At 31.1% G+C, this 19077-nt stretch overlaps 1 protein-coding gene across 2 annotated transcripts in view; it reads right to left on the bottom strand.

The window, feature by feature from the left end:
• Window positions 1-124: 124 nt before the first annotated feature.
• Ret (protein kinase receptor Ret oncogene) overlaps window positions 125-19077 on the bottom strand; it is a 60063-nt gene continuing 41110 nt past the window's right edge. Inside the window, exons 9-20 of one of the 2 annotated variants that reach the window (XM_011058080.2) lie at window positions 17757-18025; window positions 17076-17267; window positions 15385-15551; window positions 14721-14921; window positions 14246-14348; window positions 11510-11678; window positions 6589-6896; window positions 4815-5016; window positions 4395-4524; window positions 3727-3928; window positions 2444-2622; window positions 125-1984 (exon numbers count right to left, since the gene is read on the bottom strand). In XM_011058080.2, coding sequence (XP_011056382.1) covers window positions 1575-1984; window positions 2444-2622; window positions 3727-3928; window positions 4395-4524; window positions 4815-5016; window positions 6589-6896; window positions 11510-11678; window positions 14246-14348; window positions 14721-14921; window positions 15385-15551; window positions 17076-17267; window positions 17757-18025 — 2532 coding nt within the window. In that variant the 3' untranslated portion in view covers window positions 125-1574. The remainder of the gene's footprint in view (window positions 1985-2443; window positions 2623-3726; window positions 3929-4394; window positions 4525-4814; window positions 5017-6588; window positions 6897-11509; window positions 11679-14245; window positions 14349-14720; window positions 14922-15384; window positions 15552-17075; window positions 17268-17756; window positions 18026-19077) is intronic. The other variant, XM_087409429.1, reaches the window with a different exon arrangement.

Genomic DNA, 19077 nt, shown 5'->3' with positions numbered 1-19077 from the left:
CTTTTTCCTTGTCATTTCTTTTATTATCTTCTACCAATATTTTTTTAACTTCGAGAAGATTACCATTATAACAGAAGAACAAGCACTATTGGGAATAAGGTAAAAGTAATACAAGGAAATAATACTCTGTTTGGAAGCGTCTTTTATATGTTTTTGTGATATATCAGTTACAAGAAAATAATATGGCACAATATTATTCGGCTCGTAACGCGCGTGCTTCAAGTCGTTGTCATTAATGCCCCAGAAAGTTTAAAAAGAAAACAGGAAAACATCGAACGTACTAGTCGAAATCATACGCAGTCGTGTTATAAAACCCGTACGATAAATAACTAGGCTAATCGTGGGTGGAATGTTGTATCTTATACATAATTACAAAAGGGACGATTCCGTTCCTGGTGAGGTACGGTGAAACACAGTCTTCTTCGGATATGACGTCGCGCCAACCAGAGCCCACACACGCGTCTCGTAAAAAATACTACTCTTACACTTCGGTCGTATCACCTCCATCTACGTGCGATCTGCTGCTTCGTGTCGGACACACGAAAGCCACAAAAGCTAGTGCGACAATAGAAAGTATTTTCGTTTCGAAAGAAAGCGTGATTAAATTTCAAGTTGAGTAGAGTGCCGTACAATTTCACAACCACGGATCTATCTATCAAGAAAGATTTGATGGAAGACCAAATCTGCAACTTCTCGAGTTTGAACGCTTAATATCGCTCGGTAAATTATGAGTGAAATTTTTAATATTAATAACTGTGAAAATGTTTCCTTAATTTATTTGCACTTATTAAAGCTTGTACTTGTAACAGAAACTGCTAACGCTTAAGAAGAAATAACTTATGGCCCTTAGTTTGGGAAGTTTGACGTTCTCAATGAACAACTATTTTCAAACTTCATCACAGTTGCGTGGTGTGACATACAGAAAATTTTTAATGCTGAAAATACGATGATCTTTTCAAGAAATCGCACGAATAATTATAATACATAACTATTATTATTAATAGTATTAAAAGCGATCTTACCAATGGCGATCGACAAACAGTATGACTTTAAGTACATAAAATCACGGCAAATTAATTAGTAATTTATATTTGGTTTAGCAATCACTTTGCGCGATATAGTTTACCCCTAACTTTCTACAGAGCATTTTCGTCCGATCAAGAATTCTTTCAAGAATTCTTTCTGCGATACAATTTAAATCGCGGTTTATTCAATTCCACGGAGTTAATATTTGCTTTTACAAACGCAAATTTTCATTCAACCAGTACATTACATGTCATCGTCGTTCTGCGCAATTCCTGTAAATTGCCATAAAGAATGGCGTTTCTCATCCCACGCGAATCATTCGCTTCCAATTGCTCTCTCACACAATTTTCTCTCATACTTCCTCGTTAAATAAATATTCTTCTCTTTCTCACATAATTTGCGATTGACAATTGCTCCCTCAATCAGTTACCTTTACTTTCTTTCATCCATATTTGTCTTAAGATTAGGAAAACTCGACGAGGCTCAGAAAACTGACGTGTTTTCCTATTTTGGATTTTTCTCATTTGTCCAACGTAAGATTACGTCGATCAGTTCGTCACGTTATTGTCAGTCTTTTCGTCATCGTCCAGACTCCTAAAAACCAAAAGATCCTCTGTCTCCGTCGATTTCTTTCCTTGCATATCAATGTAGGACTGAGGTCGTTCGTTGGGAGGTGTTCTCAGATCGTTCTCGCTATTACTAGTCAGACTGGTATTTCTCAACTTTATCGGGCTTTCATAATGATTGGCTTTCAAGCTTGGAGGTCGTTCATTTACATAAGGCGACTTCATAGATTCCTCAGGGAAGGATGCTATGGATGGCTGCCAGAGCGCCTGCAGTTTGTCTACTTTGTCGCATTTTGTTACTGGCTCAGAAGATATCCGGCCAAGATAGTTGACAGTATCTGTCCTTAGAATCCCGTTGACAGTCTCATTATCAACCTGATCGCTACCAGAACCTACAAAAGATTTGATAAGAGATCCTTTAATTATTAACTGGTATCGTGGGTTTATCGTGCTTCTAAAATATAATATAAATAAGGGTTCAAACATCGAAAAGATATGATGAAAATATTTTCAGATCGACAAAAATTAATAAGTTTATATCAATAAAAAATTATATTAATAAAAATATATTATTAGCTTTTCAAAAATAAGAGTTTAGTGGATCCATGATGTTAGAAGTGTAACATCTTTTTACGGCAATAGTTAAAGATTAAAGATAATTCGAAATCATGTTATCCGAAATCGTTAAACAATTTGTGATAATAATTAAATGAGGTTGAGAATAGTAGCATTTGGAAATAATTTAAAACTAGAATCCAGAAATTTCTTATCCTCTGGATTAATTAAAAATATCAAAGGTGATAACAATTATTTATAGACGGCAATATTTTAAATCGACTTATTTTATTTACCACTCGCGCTATCCAAAGCTTGTAAAGATGCAAAGTAGGCTTGATTATGGACGGTTCGTGGATTAAGATCGAGATATTCGACACCATCCTCCAGCATACGTTCCCAATGACTAGTTAGTTCCTTGAATGACGGTCGCATACCGGGCTCTTGATGCCAACACGACACCATCAACTTGTACCTGAAAAAATATCACTTGTTACAATCAAATTGAAAATGTTTTCTTTGACGAGATTGTAAAAGATAGGAAATGACTTTCGTCCGTTTGTGCGAGAGAATGTACTTTTACGACGAGCTTTACGACGAGCAGAAATAGTTGACCTACTTTATTCTAACTATTGACATTTTTCCAATGCTTTTTAAAAGTATAACTTTTAATAATAGTTTAATGTATTAATTGAAAAGGATGTGTGTTTTCACATCACGTTTAAAGATTCAGCCATGTTTCTGTTTATTACTATTTACTATATATTACTTCCCTTTATTTCCTTCCATATTACTTGTTTTGCTACTATGTTATTAATTTAGTAATTTGTATATACAACATATGTACTGAGGGGAGGGGGAGGCTGACTTCGCAGTATAGTGATCTAATCTTCACAGAAGATGAATGTTTCACATATGATGTGAAGTCACGCTAATATAATCATGAAAATTTCCTGTGATAATTACGCACGAGTCCCTCGTAATTATGAATATCGTATAAGTTACACGCAGTCCTAAGCCCTTTGATTTTATCTGCGTTAGTCAGTCAGCTGAATTAACTCTGTTTGTGTCTATATGATTCAAAATGTAATTTCTGTTTTTATTAATATTTTAATATTAAAAACTTTTTTCTGCTAATTAATGACTTCATTTGTTCGTGTGTTTGTTTTGTGAATGTTTTTTATTTTTCAGAGCTTTTTATTATTGACTCAAACAATAACCATAGTTTTGAACAGACCAGCAGGATTAATTTTTAGTTAGAATTTGGAAAAAGCGGAGCAAAGAACATAAATTATAATTTTCTAAAAAGACAACTAGAAAGAGTGTAGGAAAAAGAAAGAGAAAGAATAAGAAGGAAGATAATAATAAAGAATAATTTTAATAGATAAGACACGCAACTATGAAAAGAAATAGTTATGTTGAAGGTGGATTAAAAGTAATTTTTATGTAAAAGACAATTACAAAAAGAAGATTTTATTTAATAAATGTCACCAAATTTCTAAGTGGATTTAAAATTGATGATCTTTAAGATTAATGAATGTTTAACGCTCTAAATCACTGGAGAGAATTGAGCACTTACAGTTGTTGGGAGCAATTAGACGGCTTCTCCATACGATAGCCGGCCTTTAGTAAATTGTAGAGATTATGTACGTCGACTCCAGGATATGGAGACGCTCCTAACGTGACCAACTCCCACAGGAGCACGCCGAAGCTCCAAACGTCCGATTTGCTGGTATACACATGGTCGGCCAGGGATTCCGGCGCCATCCATTTTACAGGCACTGCAGGTACGAACCGTAAAACTTTGGATAACGTGAAGTAACAAGCGGGCTCGTGCGAGTCATTAAAGATGTTTTTCTCGTAAATACGCCCGAAAGAATTACGACCGGATTTACTCCGTCGTGGTTGAATTAGAATCGTTAGGATTAAACTTGTTGTTAAAATATTGTCCGCGTCTCGCAAAAAAATTGCACTTTTCGATACTAAATTACTTTCACTTTTTGTCTAATAACGTAGATTTGTCATTGTGATGTGAAATCAAATTATAATTTATAAGATTGATTTGATATTTTTTTGATATTATGTTTGTAAGTTGTAATTCTCATTGTCGAAAATGAATTTAACTAATAATTGATTTAAAATGTATTGCTACAATTTGCTACGTTTGCTTCAATAATGAGAGAATGTGACGGGAAGTCTGTAAGTTTTGAGTCGGTGTACAAATTATTAATTAATGAATGATCTTACCTCGTCCTTTGCTTCGCTTCAAATACGCATCGTCCTCATATACATCACGAGTTAGACCAAAGTCCGAGATCTTGCAAACTTTACCGGTTGCGAGCAAAACATTCCTCGCCGCGAGATCCCGATGCACCAACTGCAATACGGAGGAAACTTTGATTAATTGCTAATGACTTAACCGAGTCCATTTGAGACATTTCATGACTTCCAGAAAGTTGCAATCACATGTTAAATTTCATTAACCAAGTTGCAAGGAAAGTCAATTTGAATACTGCCATTCTGTTATTAATTTTCAATTAATTCAATTAATAATCTATTATATAATATATTTTAACAATTTTTAGTGTAGATATTTCTAATAAGTTCAGCAATTTGGAAAAAAAATCCAAATAACTTTGTGAATATTTTGAAATGATATTATCTTACCTTAATATCAGCGAGATATGTCATTCCTTTGCTTATTTGCCAGGCGAACGAGAGAATATCGCGCGGCGTTATGGTATAGTTCAATGCATTATCGCTACATTGCGATTCCTCGCTGACGTTGATCGGTGAAGTGGAAAGGAGAGACGTCGGTGCGGGTATTCTATTCTCTGACTCCAAGTGCCGACTGCGCCTCAGATAGTTACTGAAATTTCGTGTAAATTTATCCCATACACCGTGAGCATTATCCGAGAAATTGGTGGTCAATAATCCATCCATTTCTGAGAAACTTATTGTCAGGACGGTGATGGAGCTCCAGGCACGTACATCGCATCCGCGGAAAAATTTAATTACCGAGAGCAACTGGTTTTGCAAAGGTTGTTTACCTCCGACAGTGACGGAATTCCATGTGGTGGAATCCCGCATCGCGATAAATTCTCAGAGTTATTTCCGCGTTTGTAAGTCGGTCGCATTGCGCAATGTCATTTAAACATACATATATATATATATATATATATAGAACTATTGTTGGCATAAATAGAAGACAAAACTGCTCGACTTTTGATGTTATCACTCAACCATACGAGACAATGAAAATACCAGACGAATACCAAGCATTAATATCCGCACGCTATTTATTCATCTCTTTATATTTAACAAAGGGAAAATTTTCTTTTTAGCATTCTAGAATACGTACATTTATTTAAGTTCTTTGCTAGATTTTTTAAAATATATTTATTATATTAGGATGTACACGAATATTAATCTTCATTTTAAAATGATGAGAAAGAAAAACGAATACACGTATTTCTAACATTTTTATTGGAAAGAACAATTGAAAAAGTTTCTTACAAAAAATGATTAAACTTCCATGTTAGCAAACTCCCAAAGATGATCATGTGAGAGTTTTGTTTGGTACATGTGGAAGTTTGATAATTTTTTGTAAGAAACCTTTTTAGTTCTTTATAATAAAGGAGTTCGAAATATGTATGTGTTCGTTTTTATTTCTCATTGATGGTTGTGGCACGAAAGATATCAATATTCTATACTTCACGCCAAGTGTATCGTGTCGTTAATTATGCCAATGGCGACATCATAATTAACAATTCAGTTACGTAAGGTATTCACGTTTGGCATCCCAATAGAGAAAACTGTATGATATACTCCGAGAAAAGAAGAAATTCAAACAAGTAATATGAAAAATCAAAAAATGAGTGACCAAAGAAAGATGGGATCTCCTTCCCTCGATCCAAAATACAAACTTGAGCATACATGATACAAAAAAAATCCGTTGTATCTACATTACTTAATTTTAAAGACAATATTAAAATCTCGATGGTTCATAATTTGATGTTTTTGTCATTTGCAAATTTTTTATTTTAAAAATATAATAAATATATGACTATATAATTTATATAAAGTTTTATAAATATAGAGGATGTTTTTATATTCATAATACTTTATGTAAATTGTATAGTCATATATTTATTACATTTTTAAAATACAAAATTTGCAAATGACAAAAATATAAAATCAAACAGCATAAACATACAATTTCTAATTTAATCTTGGAAAATTGCGTGTTATTTATCACACAATAAAAGATAGAATTATCTGTACGTGAGTTAAATTCAATTTCGAAGCAAGACGTACGAATTGCGTCAATCCGCTTCCAACCAGCAGAACTTTTATCGATAAGACCAGAAGCTCGTGAAACGGAGGGGTCATAAATAGCGTCAGGACAACGGCGGTCGAATATATCACGGCATGCACTTACCGTAAAGAACCAAATTCGGCGAATTCGATGATGAGGTAGACAGGCGCGCCTGGCGGTGTCGTGCAAGCACCTAATAGTCGAATCACGTTTGGATGTTGCGCCTCCTTCAGAAGCTGATACTCGGACAGCAGATCTGCTAATTCGGAGGTACACGCGTCTTCCTTCAGAGTCTTTACCGCGACAGTCGTGGGACCAGGAATTCCGTCGATGTTCATAGCTTTAGCGCGCAAAACGCGCCCGAATTCACCCTCACCCAACACCTGTTCGATCTTCAGAAGCGATCGGGGAAATTCCCATTTTGGATCTGGCTGAAATTCGACGCAAAAATTCGGACGGATTAGATACATTTGTAATCAATTTCATATTTACCGCATGTTCGAGAAAGAGCTAAACTTCAAATTCACTTCTTGAAGTCATAAAGAAACTTTTAATCATTGATAAGCTAACATTTCGACATTTATGTTTTGTAAACTTGATTTATTTACATTAATATAGGTGATGCTAATTTATTGATCTGATTTCAATCACTTTTATTTTAATTGTTTTCTTTGCAACACGTGTAATACAATTTGAGAAATCCTGAACACGAAGATGGAGAATGCATGTACCGATTAATAAATCCTTTCGAGCTTGTTACGATAAGAGCTTTACTCTCTCTCTAATCCAGCGTTACGCTTCGCTGGAACGTGTTTCCAGATTCGTGTCAGAAGATATCTGTTCGGCATTATTTCGTACAAATTGCTTGGCAAAGGATGTTAGTGGTTACCCAATTAAACGACAATTCAAGAATGATAATAGGATCACGTAGTTAATAAGAAATGCCTCCACGAATTAATGATCACTTTGAATTAGTATCTGCGTACATATGTATTATCCATTGAGAATTTGTTACAAGATCCCTTTTGATCAAGAAGAATGAGACATGATTCTCATATCTACCAATTATAGAAATTAGTCTTAATTATTTGTGAACTGAGATAGATTGTATTTAGAAAATATGAAGAAATGGACATTTTTTGCATTCTGTTTTATATTGCAAAGAATCAAGCTCAGCAAATTTCTTCTAATAATGTGACATGTAGGACTATTTTAGAAAGAAATTCAATGTACTTTTGATATGTAAATTTTGTAACGCGCGAATTCTGTGGTATTTCAAATGATATTATCGCGTTGTTCTTGACATCTCTTTTAGAAGAATTTTTTTCTAAAAGAATTAGTATTATTTTTTACTAAAGTGATGAAAACTTATAGAGAGCTTATTGCTATAAAATAATTTGGTTTTAGTTTCGATTTTTTCAATTTTTAAGTAAGATTGTTGAGAAAATCACATCTGTTGTAAACAAGAAGTTAAATATGATTAGGCCACTGCGAGTAAGCAATTTAGCGGTTAAAGCTGCGTAATCTATTTTAGACGAGGGAATTAATTATTAACTGAAGCAGATTAATTTACTCCTTGATCAAAGTCTAATTATAAAATCACTTTATTCTAAAGACTGATAACGAAATTTGTATGACGTAAAAATGCTCTCTCGATGAATTCGCGTGAGTGTCAAAAAAGGTTTACCCTGCAAACCCACTGTTCACTGAGCTGCATACGCCATGTTAGAACCGATCCGACTTCGTTTCGTCTTTATTGAATAAAAGTGACTTTATCTCGCTAGTGTCGTTTCAAGAACGCCTTGCAAAGAATAGAAATATCGTGAATTCTTTCTACCGACATTTCGCAGCTTCACTCGTCTTTTTTTCATCGATATTTTTATCGTTCTTTCATTCAATTGTGGATGTCTCAAGCAACGGAAAGTATCTCTTTGTCTTTTTTATTTAAAAAAAAGAACAGAAAAAAAGATTAATAACTTCATTAATTAAAATGTAATAATATTGCACAAAGATAATAAATTGAATTATATATAAGATGTATATTTTTAAAGATGTATTTTGTTAAATTCTATTATTTTACGAGAAATATATGTTTTGCATTTCTTGTTTGCGTATTGTTTGCATATTTTCAGCTTTTGTGGCATTTTAAGGAAATACAACGCAATGAATTTTAAAAATTCCCATTTCGTTTTAAAGATAAAAAGAAAGAATTCAGTTAAAAAGTTTTTATTAACCAGATTTTTTTTAAATATAAGAAGAAGAATTCGCTTAAAATAAAATACTTTGTATTTCAAGAAGATCTGATGGTCTTCTGTAAAAAAAAAAATCCGACGACCCTCATAATTTCAAGCATTGTTAATTACGACAAACGATTTTAGAAATTGTTCCCAGATGCGGGAAACGCCGAATCGAACTTTAATTTCGGTGTAACTCTCGGAGCAAATAAGAGTGGTGCTAAAAAGTTTTTGTAACTGAGGAGTGAGTGCAGACTAGTTAAGATTCCTGTGCATTCAAAGTAAATTACAGATCTCTACGTGCCAAGAACGATATCCACGATTGCAGGGCGAGAAACATGCAGTGGAACACGCGATCGCCCGGGACACAGAAAAGCAACGGTGAAAAAAAATGACAAAATGAAAAACTATCGGCTTTTATTTCCGAGAAATAATAAAATGCGAATGAATTTCATCTTCCATATGATCCCCTGAAATGATTCCCTGATATATAATTTGCAAAATTCACAAAGTATTATATTTTGAAAGATGCCCAAGGCTCTTGGAAGATTTCCTTCAAAATTTTAGATGAAATCTTAAATTGAAGCAACCTCGATTTCTCTTATTCCCTCATTAGTAATCAGCTGGAGCATTATATCTTTCCAAGAGGATTTAATAAAATTAATTCTCTCAAGAATACGCAACATCTATTTTGCGGAAATGCGTCTTCCGCGATTTAACGTAATTCTAAGAGATGAGCGACCAAGCACGAACAACGCCATTACTAAACAAATATCCCGGACGAATTTGAAGACTATGAAGCTTGACCGAGTTTCTGAGACGCGTTTAGATTCCGAGAACCAACCCTCTAGAAGTCTCGCGCTCTTCCGTGCGGAAAGCTGAAAGAGCTTACGCGCTTTAACACGCTGCTTGTAGGATTACAAGATGCACGCTACACGCACGTACAACGTATCACGTGCGGAAGGCAAGTGCACGGAGAAGTCTGCGGATCGTGTTGTGCAGTTGCAGACACAGCTGCGGAAAAGGGCAATTTTTACGATTTTTCTCTCGTGAGGAGAGAATTTATTAAAGAAACAAATAAATAAAATGAGAAATTTATTTTCCAGTGGAAAAATTTTCCGTCACGCAAAGCTCTTTGGTAAAGATTAAGCTGTATAATCGCTTTATTCGCACAAATTTATTCGATTGAACTGTTTTATTTATTATATGTATACATGACTAGAAAAAAATGAAAGGAAATGAAAGATAAAAACTTCTTTTTTTGAATTCATATGTGAAAAAGAATTTAACGGTATTTACATATATAATTCGTTCGGTCCGTTTAATTTTTAGCACTTTCTTTTTCAAGTGCAATATAAATGCATATATCATTTAACAGATAGAAGGACTCTTCATATACAAAATAAATAACAATAAATAAAGGGCAAAATAAGAGTTAAACACATTTTAAAATTGTAACAATTGTTGTACAATTAAATAGAATATATTACAAATAAAGAAAAATAAAAATTAAAACAGTTTAAAACATAAATATTACAAGTTTCGGCTACCGGATTGAGCCCTCTTCAGACATCTTTACATTTCAAAAATCGTTGTACAAAATTAGTTCTTGAAAATAACCGCATTACTTAAATTAATTGCTCGAGTGAATCTTGATGTACAATTCGCGTACTATTAGACAATCAAAAGTGTTTCATGTCTCTTGGAAAAAGATCTAATGGGTGAAAAAGATAAAAAAAAAATTCTTAAAAACTACTGAACCAGATCAAAATAACATCCCGGAATTCTAATAAGTAAAAACTCGTCAAAAACATGTGTAAATTATTCAAGCAAGTACGTTCATATAGGTATCAAAATCCAGTGTAACAACATGTATGCAGTTTAGTGGAATACAGTTACATAAGACGGACATAGTGTGTACAAATGTATTATCTTGAAAACAAACTTGTAGAAAAGAAATACTTTTATATTAATAAAATATTAGAAGATATATATTAATTAAAAAAATGAAATTTAATATTAAACTATTAGGTGTTGGAATTAATTCGTAGCGTTTTTTAATGAAAGAATGTTATTTATTTCACATGAGCATTAAAAAATACATTAATGAAAGTACTTCCCATCACTTGTAAAACGCTACGAATTAATTCCAACACCTAATATATAATTCCTTTTTTAATAACAAATGCTCATTGAATTATGTCCGAAAAACTTACTTGCAAATCGAATTGCAAAATTAATTCATTAACTTAAAAACGTGATAATTTAGACAGAAGCGGCTTACGGAATAATTTTATTACTGAGAATAATTTTATTTAAGAACTGTTAAAGAATGCCTTTTTATCTTTTTATCATTCGCAGGGAAGTCTGCCATGGCTAGATAACACTGGTTAAAGTAATAAGAAAGTTTCCGCAACTTTACAGACTCTATATCTTAGATAATGTCTATTCAATTAATATATCGAGGATCAGAATGTAATTAGGATTTATTATAATTTGAACTTAATAATTGCTGTTGTAAATACATAAATGTATCTTATATCAATTGTACCTTTATAATTAAATAAACATTATTTAATATTTTCTTTATAAACGCACGTACTTTTTATGACATGGAATAGAGATTTTATGATACGGAAATCTTTTAATAAAATTATACAAATTTTAATTAAAGATTTTTCAATGCAAGAATGAAATTCCATATGAAAGTCCATATAATTTATATGTCATTCTTAACAGCTAATTGTAAGTTTTCTATTTCTAGTGGATAATATCGATGAATATTTTGAATTAATTAAAAGATTTCTTACCGGGCATGCCTTAGGTAACAATAGATGACGATTCGCCGCCGCGAACGTGTCCAGACCGATCAGGAGACCATCGCCGCGATCGATGTAGTCGGACGGCAAAATACCAATACCATTTGCCGTATCATCCACCCTGTGTTTGCATTCCCGTCGAGCACCCTTCGCCGCCATTCTGGAACGCAGAACATCGCGATGCGGAAGACGAGCTATGTTGGCTTATGAAGCTATTTGGTTTGTGGAGTGAAATAGGATAATTGGAGTTGAGCTAACTGTACTATTATCAATTATGATACTGGAAATTATTTTACACTTATATACGCAAGTAATTATTAATTATAATGTAATTGCATATTTAAATATAAAACTAATGTTTTTTAATAAAAAAAAATATTACAATAAATATTTTATCACAAAATAAAGTACGCTTGATTAGAGATAAAAATAACCAAATTTGACTGTAATTTATTCAGTAAATTATGATAAATTAGTTAATTTTTGGAGACTTGTAAAATGGTAATGTTAAAAAATTATAAAAATAAAATAATTTGATGTAAAAGCATTTAGCCTTTAATTATTAAATTCAAAACTCTTTAACTCATATTTTCATTTCGATGTTACATATTGGTATACAATATAATATATATTGTACATCAATATATAATATTAATATGTAATATTATTTCTGTTAATTATTATATGTTGAATATATGAGAATTAAAAGACTAGATACATATAGTCTAACTCTAAACTAAAGGAACTTCGAATAAATTTTTTTTATTAAGATTCTGAAAAAATGTAGCAAGTACAATAATCTTGAACTATTTTGTAAATATTTCGATTTTTAAATTTGTATTTTTATATTTTTTATTTTATAATTAAACTTATAAAACTTTCATTTATTTGTTTGCTATTTTAGCGACTAGATTGTTAAAGACAGTTTTTATTAGAGTAAAAATAAAAACACAATTATATCAAAAATAAAATAATCTTTCTGCTAGAATATCTAAATAAAAATGTAGAATAATTTTAAGTAATTCAAAAAGTTAGATTTTAAAATATAAAACAAGAAATTATGTAAAAAAAATGCTGGAATTTTTAATCTGTATTGCTTTCCATTTTTTGATAACTATGTCAAATCTCTAGAGAACCATATGTTAAAAATGAATTTTAACATCGCTTAGATTTTACATTTAGATTTAGTGAATAATCCTATTATTATTCTATCAGCGATTTTTATATTCTCGATTAGAATATTAGAAGAATATTGTTTCATATTATGCATTAATGTGAAAAATATAAATAAAACCTATTTGTACATAAAATTATAAAAAACAACAAATTTTATCAAAATTACCAAATAATATAAATTATCATTTTACCGTAATTTTATCATAAATAATTGTTAATTTAATGATAATTTTACATCACTTCATTTTCCTCCTTTTGTTTCGATTGAATCATTTAAAGATTTATTAATGCAGCTCAGCAAAAGTTGGTCTATTGTGGTCACTAGTGTTACCCTAAGTGAGAAATTCTAATAGACATTGACCCAAATTCGAAAGTTTAGATAACATGCAGGCTTGTGAGTTTAAATTACATATACAAAATATACCAGCGCGCGTCCGTAATACCTCTCGCAAATTTAATAGAAATTTACTTTAGTAAAAAAGTTGAACGTCAAATTTTTGAACACATTTAATTTTATTTTCTTCTAGTTCAAAATTTTCGAAAAAAATACGTGCTGACATAAAATAACCAAATCAAATTTATTTAAAATTCACAAAAGGAAGGTGAAGGTAACCGATTGCAAGCTGCGAACGTAAAAAAAGTGTCATTGTAACGTACATATCATTGAAACTTTCTCAATTCCGCTCTTTGCGAGAAACTTTCGAATTCGACCTTATCTGGACGAGTTAAACAAATATATCCTTTCTTCTTGTGAAAAATCCTCTCGATTTGTATTTCTGCAATAAATTCTTTGATAAATGTCAAAAAGTTATAAAAGTAAAACTTAAAATATACTTCTAGTATCTTATATATAATACAAAGAAATATATATCAATTACACTGCAGAAATTTTAAACGGAATTAACACAAAGCAGTAAATTTATCTTGCAGATAATAAAGATTTTATGGATTACCTAAACTCGTGCTATCTGAGTGTTACTTTTAAGAATGACACTTTGACATTTTGTTTCGGTATTAATAAATATACATTAATCTTCACAATTTTACATCTTTGTTTTATATTTATATTATAACCCCAGAAAGACCAAGATTAAATGAACCACATTCAAATCCCGGTTGCTATAAGCTTCGCAATGCCTTTAATTCCTTGTAAACATAAGATTCAAGTTGATAAGCTCTGTGGAAGCCACTAGTCTAGAAGCGATTCACTAAATCCTTTTAAGACCCGTGCGAATGAAAAGACTTTTAATAAGACATCGTCACATTCTACTATCTTAGATACAGCTTAACAATATTAGATTTTTTCAAGCAAATTTTAATATTCTTAAAATTAATTTTATCTTAATTTTCATCTACCAATAAATGATAAGTCAAATACATATATAATATATAAAAGCAAATTGTATAATATTTGTTCGTGCAAGAAGGATCTTTGTGCACTAAAAAGAAGTTATATTAAGTTAATAAAAATTATTCATAATATTGTGTTTTTTGAAATCATATTGATAAATAACTTTGTCATTTCATATAATTAATTGTTTGGCTTCTTACCTATATCTCCACGTAACAAATGATCCCACAATGACGATCAACACAAACAGACTAGCTCCAATGACACCCATCATACACGTGGGGCCACACGGTCCGCTAGATGCTGCAGTAAAGGACAAAAGTTAATACTGTTTAATAGAGTGTAAAATAAATTTTTTGATATAAAACCGCTATATTAAGAGGAAAGATCACGTAAATTTATTTTTTTAATTAAAAATGTTCTAACCCTTAAGAAAAAATGTTTCAATATACTGACCATGAATAGTTAATCAGTATATTGAAACACTTTTTTCTAAGGGAAGTATTTAATGTGGCATATTTGAATAAAATATAATATATTTCGTAGTTTTTAATTTTGACTCAATATTTCTAAATATTGTAACAACTATGAATAAATTATGACTCTTGTCTGTGACTTAATATTGTCTGGCACATAATTTCTATGAAAAAAAAAATAGCGAAAAAGATGACCGACCTTTGCGTGCACCCGACACAACAACTTCATTTTTCGGAGTACCTATTCCGGTGCCAGGTCGTTTCCTTGTTCCAGGCACGTCATTTCCTTGTAAAAAGGAATTGACTCCGCAGGTGCATTGCAGTAGATCGCAGGTGCAGGTATTTAGGCCGCTCTTTATGCCGCGACCGTTGCTGTTCATGTGAGCGAGAAGAACGTCAGCTAAAAACGCGAATACAATCACTTTTAGATCGATCGAGTGCCTCTCGGGGACGAGTATAATAATCCTTCTTCAATAGCTCTTAAGCTCTTTGGACGAGACGTTACTGCGACAACGCGAAATCCTTTTATATACAAGACTTTCGAACGAAAGGAATCGAAAGCAAACTGTATATCAAGACTGAAGATTTAAAACACGATTCTATATATTTGAATTTTTTCTACATATATCCAAAATCTTTAGTTTTAGAAACATTTAGAATTTTAGAGATTCTGAATTTTAAGAAACATTTTAGAAAGAAATATTTTTTCTCTTTTTTTTTCCTCTTAAATGATTTATTATTTGATTATTTATTTTTCACAATACTATGATGAAAGTGATTTCTCACGTATCGATACTGTGATATTTTTACACGGCCGGCTTTACTACACTAATCCTATCGATAAAACAATACATGCGACTCACATTCGGAGATGCAGTCTTGCGGACATATGTGTGGAACGTTGAGTTCCAGTTCGTCGCATTCGTTGTCCGGGCAATACGACAAATTTGGAGAACAAGTGGAATAATATTCCGACATTTGAGTAGCGTTGCCGTTCCTCCAAACGCATCGATCAGTAAAATTACCCTTGCTGCGCATAAATTCATTATTAACGCTCTTTTAATTATAATAGAGTCATACAAAAAAAGATTCATATAAAGTTACTTTCTCAGAATTATTAAGAATAGCTTCCATTATACAAATCATACTAAATATATTAAACGATAAGAAAATGAATTTTAATAAATTCATTTTCAATCATAAATTTATAATAAATTTAGTCTCTTCAAATAAATTCAATTAATTATTTCATTAAAAAGTATTTTTATTTTCAAAAAAGTTAATTATATGAATCTAATTGTAATGAATCTAATGGTAATGAAAAAACTATAATTAAGAAAAAAAATCATATATAAAATATAAACAAAGAAAAATTGTAGTACTGAATTAAATGATGTGGGATAATTTTTTAATCATTTTTTAAAATAGCAAACAACATTTTTTTCAAAATAATGCTACAAAATTAGCATTTTTTAAATGCAGGGAATAAATTAAAGTGTGAAAAAGAATTATTATTAGTGTTATTTTTAACAAAATAGAAGAAAGAAAAAATAAAAAAAATCGTCGATTAACATCTTTTCCCTTATCATATCAGAAAACGATAATTGTCAAGAGGGACATAGAGAGCGAATCAAGTAGAATTTGATGGAGGAGCCATAAACCTGGCGTTACCATCCGAAATAATCGTTACGATGAAATTGTGCCTCGTGGCGATGTAACGTTTTCCGGAGAAAAGAACGAAAGTAATGACCCATTTATTTCATTATAGAAAATCAATTTCGAGACACAATGATAGTGCGATATAAAATATATTTGCTTTGTATAAAGAATCATTATCGATCAAGAGTATTTTTCATTATATATTCATTATATAGTTTTTGTTTAGAAATTTATTATTTAGAAATTTACTAGTCTGTAATAATTTAAATGCTTTCGCATTTTTTTCTCAAGCAATGTAGATTTCATTTAAGATTTTTATAAAATGAAAATTTGAACAAGAGCATTTTCCAAATTCTTGATATATAGGAGCAAAAAAAGTAGCATTATGCAGCATTTTCCAGTGCAGAGATGTAATTATAAAGTAAGATATGCAACATGGAACGAAAGCACTCTGTGGAATGTGCTTCTGCTGTTAAACTCACTAATGATAAATTTACACCGCTTGGAAATTAAAGAGAAAGAAACTGTCGCACATAAAAGAAAAACTGCTCAACAAAAAGTTTCTACAAACGTGATAATCATCGAGTTACAAACAATTGAAATCAATTATAATCCGAATAATAATTAACATTATAGACTCTACTAATTATTCATATATAATAAATATTTGATCATTTTAATATTAATTATATATTTATTGACTATTATATCAAGATTATTAATATTAATTATAATATTTATAAAAAAAAATTATAAATTATTTTAATCGCGATATATTGAGTTTTTTTAAACAAAATTCCTACTAAAGATTCTTGTAATACCTACTTATCGTTTGAAAGAATTACGGTTGTTCAAAGGGACCCATTCAGTCTGAGGAAAAATAGATGGTACACACCTCAAGACTCCGCTGCCGATTCCACAAGATTTTTCACATTCCTCGCGCGTTTCCGCATTTGCGCATGTGTGCATCTTTTCTTGAGCCGATTGTCCACACGTGTCATTCTTCGATTGTGGTACATCGATCAGATTCACTCGCAGCGTTTTGGTCGTCGCATTACCATCTGCTCCGATCCATCTTAATTTCAGTCTGGTGAACACACCGATATTTTGTATTATGCTCATGCGACAAGAAAGTTCACTCTGAACGAGCGAAATGTCGATACTCATCGACCTGGCATGATCGAGAGACGAAAATCTTCTCACACCAATGGCCTTATTATTTTACGCGCTTATAAATTTGCAATGTTCAATTAAATCAATTAAAAAATTCTGACAACAAGTATATTCTTAATTATAAGGCGATAAGAATATAATATCAAGTATACTATTAAAGTTTTATTTTATTGATCTTTTTTAATAAAAATATCTGAAAAATATAAATATCTTTAGTTCAGATATTTATAAGAAATCGACCGACAGAAAATGTTGTAACTGCTTATAGAAGTTCTATAGAAGTATTTGAGGGAATAACGCAAATAACATTTTGTTCTTCCTATCTAGAAATGGTTAATCTGATTATTTTGGAAATAGTTTACTCTTGCATATCAGGTTATTTATAAGAGACGGTCAAACTTACTGAACAGTGTTGGGCTCGGATCGTAGCTTAGTTTCATCCGACACGTAAATGATGCCGTCCTGTTGAGTGACATTGAAAGCAGCCGAGCCGTTTAGGACGAAAGTTATCGAAGGATGCGGCTTCGTGGTAGGTTTCGCTACGCGTAGATATCTAGGTGAAATCCGGGCTATCTTCGCATTCGTCGGATACGAGAATGTCGCGACAGTTGACGGCGTTGAAGTTGTTAAAGCTTGATGTACCGGCCCCGACAAAGTTATGCTGATATTTACCTAAATAAAAGAAAGTATGAATTATTGATCCTGTCCAAATAAAATTTTAAAAGAAAAAAAATTATGTAGATACTTATTATATTATTTTCATTTGTGTATAACAATTTATACTTTTTATTAATGTTGCTACTTAAATTGACTTATTTATTATTTCATTTTTATCAAATAAGATTTTATAATGCTATTAGTATAATCGATTACGAGTATAATTCTTTAAATATTGTTTTAATCATGTAAAAATACTTGTATAGTTGCTTTTCTTGTAATAGAAACATACATAATAATTAATGATGCGAGAAGCATCGATTCGCTCTCACAGAATCTCAAAAAAAAAGACGAGAAGAAATATTATTACTTTGAATTGCTCTAAATAAGTTTTCATTTTATTTTTAATGTAACTTTTTATATATATAATTTTTTAATATAAGTATATTACTTTTTCACATAACATTTATTATTTTTTAAATGCTGATTAAATTTTTTTTTACAATATTATAAATTGTAATTATTTAAAAAATAGATTTGTTTATTACATCTAGGGTGTATAATGGATTATCACATAAAATGAGATTAGGACAATTCTCATCACGACAGGATCTCGAAAGAGATTCAAAGGATATCTTACCATAAAAAATCGATATTAAAGACCACCGCAGGTGCGATTGCTACGTGACGCTCTTTATTAGAATTTATCGTCCATTTCTTAGTATACTCATGGAACGGTTATAGTGGGAAAATCCTCCTTAGCACTTAAATACGTACAATCTTTTCTATAATATATAGGAATTGTGAACAAACCTTTTTACTTTAATTTTTTTATAATTCAATAGTGCCATTATATTTCTTAATTTAATTTTCCCATAAAACATTCTTTTAATATTAAATTATTGTATAATTATATATATAAATTTTTATATGTTAAATTTTTATATGTATAAATTTTAAAACATTAAAGAAGCATATTTTAATTCTTTATTTAAGAAGAAATAAAGCTAAAGAGAAAATCCAATAATTTCCAACGCATATTTATAATGAGAATAATTTGAAGGATG

The sequence above is a fragment of the Acromyrmex echinatior genome, chromosome 9 (genome assembly GCF_024713525.1).
Source record: "Acromyrmex echinatior isolate Ae372 chromosome 9, ASM2471352v2, whole genome shotgun sequence".
In the NCBI taxonomy this organism is placed as follows: domain Eukaryota; kingdom Metazoa; phylum Arthropoda; class Insecta; order Hymenoptera; family Formicidae; genus Acromyrmex; species Acromyrmex echinatior.
The sequence above is the reverse complement of the archived record's forward strand: the minus strand, read 5'-3'. Positions and strand labels throughout refer to the sequence as shown.